A 6,966-nucleotide genomic window follows, 5' to 3' on the forward strand; every position below is an offset into this window, starting at 1 on the left:
GCATGCAGGGACCGGGAGCCAGCCCCGCGATGCCGGTCCCGGGAAGCGGCAGGAGCGGCGCTGGCCGGAAAAGCCCTCGGCGGCGCGAGCGAGCAGCCAGCCTCGGCGGGGAGAAGGGGCCACCCAGAGCGGGGACAACTCTCGCACCAGCTCTCGGGCCCGCGACAGCGCCGGGAAGGCGCCGGCGGTCGGCAGAGCCTGGATGGGGCGCCGGGACCCCCTGCCCTGGCCGGACCCCCCGGTGCCGGCTGCCGTGCACCCTGCGAGCAYCGCCAGCACACGGCGGGGGCTCCCGGGGAGATGCCCTGCGCTGGCGGCGGTTCCCGCGGCGCATCCCCGCGGAAGCTCGCAGGCAAAGCCGGAGGTGCCCTCGGCCGCCGCAGCCGGGCGCCGCAGAGCGGCACGTCRCTGCCGCGGCCCCGAGCCGCACCCGGGACGGGCTCGGCCCCRTCGGAAAGCCGCAGCCCGGCACCAGCACGTGCCTCCGCTCCCCGCGGCGGGCTCTGCGCACCGGGCACCGCCGGAGCAAAGGGAGCGCGCCGGCGCCAGGCCGAAAGGAGCCGCGCTGCCGCCCCATGCACGGCCCCGGCACACGTGCCCAGGAGCGTCCCCGCTCCGGRCACAGCGGACGCGCCACTGCACGCGGCAGACGCCAACACGCGGCTCCGCGACAGCAGCCCCGGAGCCGGGGGCGGCGCGGCACGGGGCCGTCCTCGCGCCAGCTCCCTTCGGCGGCCGCTGCGGATGCTCCCGCGCCGCAGGCGGGACGGTGCAGCCCCCAGCCCCCACCGGCCCGAAGGATTTGGCGCCACGAGAGCGGGGAAATGCCAGGAGACGCCGGGGAGTCGCGCGCACGCCGGCAGCGATCCCCCGTGCAGCGGGGACGCCCGGGCTCGGCGGGTCCGGCCCCCTTGGGCGAGCGCCGCGGCGCCCAGCCTGGCGCCCCCGGCCCCGCACTCACCGTCCTTGTGCGCGGGGGAGCCGTGGTGCAGGGCCCCTGCCCACGACCACCGCTGCTGCCGGATCTCTGCCCACGTCTTCTTGGCCGACCTCTGGATCGCCGCCTCGTAGCGCTCCTGCCCGCAGGGAGAGGCCCGGGGTGAGGGTGAGCCCGGCCCCGGACCGCTGCAGCGGCGGGGACGCCGGCGGAGGGAGGGGGCACGCGCCGGCCCGAGGAGCCGTGCCCTGCGGGAACGGGCCCCGCGGCGCGGCGGCAGCCCCAGGTGCCCCCGGCCGGAGCCGCGCCTGCCCCCTGCCCACCTTGTTCTTCTCCAGCTTCTGCCTCTGCCGCTCCTCGAGGACGGCGCGGCGCTTCTCCGCCTTCAGCCGCTGCTCCTCCAGGCGCTTGCGGCGCTCCTCGAGCTGCTTCTCCCGCAGCAGCCTGGCCTTCTCCTCCTTCTCCAGCCACAGCACCCGCTTGGCAGCTGCCGGGGGAGCCCGGGCACCGGCGTCGCACCGCGGCCCCGCTGCGCCCCGGGGCAGACGTGTGCCCGCGGCGCAGGGTCCAGGCCGAGTGCCGGCTCCGGCTCCGGCCAGGCGCTGGGCTGCCCGGGCGCCCGGCGCATCCCGGTGCGGCGGCCGGGAGCAGCGTGGCGAGGGAGGAGTTTGGGCGAGGACAAAAGGGAGCGCGGGAGCCGCGGAGCCCAGCAGAGCCAAGCCGAGCCGAGCCGTGCAGAGCCGAGCCGAGCCGCCGCACGCGGGAAGCAGTGGGGGAACGAGGGTGGAAAGAGCGTGCCCCCCACGCACCCGGGGGCACCCATGCACCTGGGGGGCACCTGCACTCGGGGGGGGCACCCATGCACCCAGGGGGCACGTGCACTCAGCGAGGGCACCCACGCATGCAGATGGGCACCTGCACTCGGGGGGGGCACCCATGCACCCGGGGGGCACCTGCACACGGGGGGGGCACCCATGCATGCAGAGGGGCACCCAGGCATGTGGGGGGGGGCACACCTGCAGGCACAGCCCCCCCCCAGCAGGCTCAGCCGCTAATAGCCGCTAATGGGATTGCCAGTGACCCGGCAAAGCTCCTTAGCCGGGTCCGTCCCTCCCGCGCTTTCCCTTCCCGACYGCGYGGCCCSRGGGCTGCCGGGGGCTCCGCGGGGCGCTGCCCCCCGGGACGCAGGCTCCCCGCTCGCCTCCCCGTCCCGGCTCACCCAGGTACTTGGCTCGCTCCTCGCGCCGCTCCTTCGCCTGCTTGTGCCTCGCCTGGGCTTTCTGGGCGTCTGCGGAGCARGAAGGGCCCCGGGTGAGAGCAGCGCCCCGGCCCGCGGCGCCGGACGGGGTCCGCGGGGACGAGCCCGGCCGCCCGCACTCACCTTGCTTGGCGCGGGGGCTGGCGGTGGGGGCGGCGCGGTCGCTCCTGGGGGGCGCCTCCTTCGAGGGGCCGGCGGCAGCGGCGCCTGGGGGGGTCCCGGCGCCCGGGGCAGGCCGGTCCCCACCACAGGGCAGTGGTTCTGCTGGGCGGGGGGCGGCGAGGACGGGCTGGGCGACGGGCTCTGCTTCAGGCTGCGCAGCACTGGGGGCACACGGGGCGCCGGGGGGGGCCGGCTCGAGCTGCACGGGGGGCAGGACCTCCACTGGGGGGGCGGCCGTGGGGACGGGCTGCGGGGCGGCGGGCGAGCCGGGGCATCCGGAGGGGGCTGCGGCTGGAGGGACCGGAGAGCCAGGGCGTCCGGAGGGGGCTGCAGCCGGTAGGATGGGTGAGCTGGGGCGTCCAGAGGGGGCTGCATCCAGTAGGGTGGGCGAGCTGGGGCATCCGGAGGGGGCTGCGGCCGGCGGGATGGGTGAGCCAGGACGTCCGGAGGGGGCTGTAACTGGAGGGACGGGTGAGCCAGGCTGTCCGGAGGGGGCCTCAGCTGGAGGGACGGGTGAGCCGGGCTGTCCAGAGGGGGATGCGGCCGGAGGGCCGGGCCGGTGGCGCGGCGGTGGGGACCCCCCCGGCGCGGGGGGCGGCGAGCCGGGGGCGAGCATGCTGTCTCCCATGGGAGCCGCCGTCCGCCCTGCAGCACRGGGAGAGAAGAGCACAGGGTTACTCGGCGCCGGGCGGCCCTGTCCCTCCCCGTCCCGCGGGCACCGGCGGATGCTCCCGGGAGGCAGCACGGGAGGCACCGGGGTGCGCAGCGCCTGGCACCCCGGCGCGGGGCCGTCGGGCCACCCCTCGTGCCCCGCTGCGGGCGCGAGACCCCCGGCCACGCGCCTCCCCGCGGGACGCGGGGCTGCTTCCGCCGGCGCTGCCGGCGGGCGCGGACCCAGGCAGGATGGGCGAGGGCCCCGCGGCCTGACGTCACCGCCGCCGGCCCATGTCCCCCAGCGCCGCCGCCGCCGGGGCCCTGCGCGCAACCATGAACTCATGCCGCAGGAATGCGCGCGCCGGGCCGAGGCGAAAACAGCCCACCCGCCCCGCTCGCGGCACCCGCCGCGCAGCCCTGGCCCCCGGCCGCCCCGCAGCTCAGCCCCGTGCTGAGGACGGGGATGCCCTGCCGTGCGCCGGCCGCACGGGTCGGCGTGCGCCAGGACCCAGCCGGGCTCCAGAGCGGCCGCGACGCAATTAATGAGCCCGTTGCAAACGCCCTGCCGCTGGCACCTGGCGGGATCGGAGCCCCCGGATCCCCACGCACYGCGAAGGGCTGCAGGGACACCGGCGCCCCGCGGCTCTCGCCGCGGCGGGGTGTCACGCGCCCGGCGCGGCCGTGTTTACAGAGCACTCTGCAGTCCGCAGAGACGGGTGAAGCACGGGCTGTGCAAACACGGCCCGGCGCCGCTCCTCCGCGCCGCGCGCGGGGGACGACCGCGAGCCCACCGCCAGCCCCGCGGGCAGCCCCCTCCACCAGCGCGGGCGCAGCCCCCGCCGGGAGCCCTGGGCTCCCCGGCACCCGCTCCGGACCCTGCTGCCCACCCCGGCGCGAGGGCGGCTCTCGCAGCAAGGTTTAAGCCCCTTGGTCTCTACCCTGGGACTCTTGCAGCCTGCRCAGGCCCCTCCGGCTTCCGGGCATTTTCCGCTGCAGGAAGCAGCCCCAGCCCTTCGCCCTGCTCCTGCACGTCCCGGTGTCCCTGGGGTCGGTGCCGGCCCCGCGCGCCCCGGCTGCGAGGGGCGCTGGGGCTGCAGCCGGGGCTCCTCCATCCTCGCCGTCCGGGGCTGCAGCCCCGTGGTCCCCTGGGGCCGGTGCCGGCAGCGCCCCGTGCACGCCGTGCCCGCTGCCGGCTCGCTGCCCATCCCAGCCCCGCTCCCATCGCTCCCATTTCCATCCCCGGATTCGGGAGCGCTCCGGGTGCCCCCGGGGCCACCAGCCGCCAGCTGAGCACAAGCTTCACGGCCCGGCTGACGCCTCCGAACAGATGGGAATAYTTCCCGGGGCCCCGGACGTGCGCGGAGCGGTGCCGGGCCATGGCGGCAGGGCCACCGCGCACCCCGGGGCCGCTAGCGAACGGCTCGCTGGCGGAGCGCCCGCCGGCTCGGCCCCGCGAGCGCTGCCCGAGGAGCAGGGCGCCGCGCCGTCCCGCTGGCACCCGAGGCCGGGGCAGGGCTGCCGGGCACGGCCAAACCTCGGGAGCCCCGGCCCGCCGGTGCGCGGCCCGGCCCGGCCCTGCCGCCATCTGTCCCTGTCACCGCTGCAGCGCGGCAGCTGCCCTGAAACCTAATGCCGCCGGTGCGCCCGGGCCGGGCCGCAGGGGCGTCCCCCTCTCCGGKGGCCGGGGCATTCCGGAGGGGACCAGCTCCCCGCCCCGCCGCGCCCCCCTCGCGGCACTGGGCGATGCTCCCATCCCCATCCTGCGGGATCCAGCGGGCCAGGACGGGCGCAAGCACCCGCCGCGGTCCGAGGCCGCGGGGGCCGTGCTGGGCACGGTGCTGGGGCCGCCCAGCCCCAGCGGGGCTGAGCCCGAACCGGCGCTGCACCGCTGCGACGCGGACGCGAGCGGAGCCCGCGGCAGGGCAGCGCGGCAGCACCGCCTTCCCAGCCGGCGCGTGGCCGGTGCTGCTCAGCGAGGCCGAGCCCAGCTCCCCGGTGCCGTGAAGCGAGAGCACATCAGCGCCCCGCGGGGACGCTCGCAATCGGAAGGGAAGCAGCCTTCGTTAAACGTCCGGAGCTTATCCCTCCGGGAGCTTCCCACGAGGGGAGGGCAGGCCAGCGCGCCGTGACCTCAGATCCCCCCGGCCCGCCGCATCCCCGCGCTGCACGGCAGCCGCGGCACGGCCGGATCTGCGCCTCCCGCGGGTGCCACGCGGCCCCAGGCTGCTCCGCCGGCTGCGCCCGCACGGGGCCGACCCCCGTCCCGGGGAGCCGGCGGGAGCACCGGGAGCACAGCCGCGGCCGGAGCGAGGCAAAGGCTCGAGCTCCAGGGCTGCGCCCGGGCTGAGCCAGCGCCACAGCAGCCCTCACCGCCGGGCCGCCGGGAAGGCGAGCAAGCGTCTCGGGCACGTCCTGGCCGCCGGGCAGGCGCTAACACGCTGGTGCACGTCGGCAAGGCGGCTCGGCTGAGCCGGTGCGCCGGAGCCAGGGCAGCCGCAGCATGGAGCTCGCCGGCAGCAGCGCCCGCCGGCGTGTGCTGCAGGGCGCAGGCGGAGCGGGGTTAACGGCTGCGGATGCCCAGCGGGCAGGATTGGCCCCGGGGAGGAGGGAGACCCTGTGCCCAGCCCGGCGGCGCCAAGGGCACCGCGCTGGCCCTGCRGCCGCGGCGGAGGCAGCCAAGCTCCCGACGCGCAGCTCCGCGACAGGGCGGTGAGCAACGAGGGGAATTTGGGACACGGGATCTCGTGGCCAGTGCGGGGCCGGAGCCAAGGGTGCTTTCCAGCGTTTAAAATACACATAAGGGAAAGCAGAGAGAACTCGAGCTGCTTCTGGCCACCGTCACCTCCAGCTGCAAACTTTCCATTCGCCCCGGTCCCGGAGCGGCRGCAGCCGGAGCAATGGGGGCCGGGCGCGGGCAGGGCTGGCTCGAGCACCCGCTCACCCTTCGTCTGGACCACGCCACAGCCCCTGCCCCGGCCCGGCCCGGCATTGGGGTGACCGACCCCTCTGGGAAACAGCTCCACTGGGCCTGGGGCTCTGCAGCGGGCTGCACCCGGCTGCACGCCCGGGAAGCCACCTTTCCTCCCGGCAGGGCCCCGCTCCGCTCCCCTCCGTCCCTGTCCCTGCCTGGAGCCTCGCGGCGAGTGAGCGCTGCGCTAACTATTTTGGACAAGGCACCACGGGACTGTCACGTCGGCGCCCCGCACGTCGCGTCACATTGCGCTGGCGGTCTCAGAGCGGTGGCACCACTGGTGTCCGGGAGCTGGGAGAGCTCGCCCGGAGCTGCCCGCTCCCACGTGCCCACGTGCGGCCTCTCCGCGGGGAGGGAAAGGGCTGCAGCACCCCGAGGAGCCCCCAACGCGCGTGACCCCGCAGCTGCTCCTCTCGGAAGCTCCCTCTCCCGCGCCGCGGGATGCACGGCGGCCTGGGCATCACGGGGAGCTGCATCGCCCAGAGACGAAAGATCGGCGACGTGTCTAAAGCAGCAAGTTCCCGCTGAAAACGAGGAGCCGTTCGCCCCCGCGCCAAGCAGCTCGGCGCAGGGGAGCTTGGCCTGGCCAAGCCATCCCTCCCGCTGCCCCGTGCGCGCAGGAGCAGCGAGCGCCTGCCCGCAGCCGGCGGGACGGGCGCCGGGGCGCAGGCTAGGCGCAGGGAACGAGGAGCCAGCGTGGCCCGGGAGCATCCCGCTTTCCCGGGCACTCGGGGCCGGGCTCTGCTGTGCCGTAAACAACGGAGAGGCAGGAGGCGAGCCGGGCGTGCAGACAACATGTCCGCGACGCCGGGCTCGGGAGCGCTGCTCGGTGCCAGCAGCAGCCCGCTCGGAGCGACGGCGCGAGGCGCGTGCGGGGTGGTGGCGAGCCCTTCCTGCCCGCTGCTGGGGCCCGGCCGCCGCCGCCGGTGATGGGCCCCAGCGTGGCCCGGGGGGTCCCGGAGCGGCCCGGGGTGGGGGGAGGGT

At 76.9% G+C, this 6,966-nt stretch overlaps 1 protein-coding gene across 1 annotated transcript in view; it reads right to left on the reverse strand.

The window, feature by feature from the left end:
- MAP7D1 (MAP7 domain containing 1) overlaps positions 1–6,966 on the reverse strand; it is a 9,343-nt gene that overhangs the window by 992 nt on the left and 1,385 nt on the right. The window contains exons 2-5 of the mRNA XM_085306685.1: positions 2,319–3,002; positions 2,157–2,225; positions 1,261–1,424; positions 962–1,076 (exon numbers count right to left, since the gene is read on the reverse strand). Coding sequence (XP_085162811.1) covers positions 962–1,076; positions 1,261–1,424; positions 2,157–2,225; positions 2,319–2,985 — 1,015 coding nt within the window. The 5' untranslated portion in view covers positions 2,986–3,002. The remainder of the gene's footprint in view (positions 1–961; positions 1,077–1,260; positions 1,425–2,156; positions 2,226–2,318; positions 3,003–6,966) is intronic.

The sequence above is a fragment of the Rhea americana genome, unplaced genomic scaffold (genome assembly GCF_003343005.1).
Source record: "Rhea americana isolate MKP2758 unplaced genomic scaffold, rheAme1 scaffold_246, whole genome shotgun sequence".
Lineage (NCBI taxonomy): Eukaryota > Metazoa > Chordata > Aves > Rheiformes > Rheidae > Rhea > Rhea americana.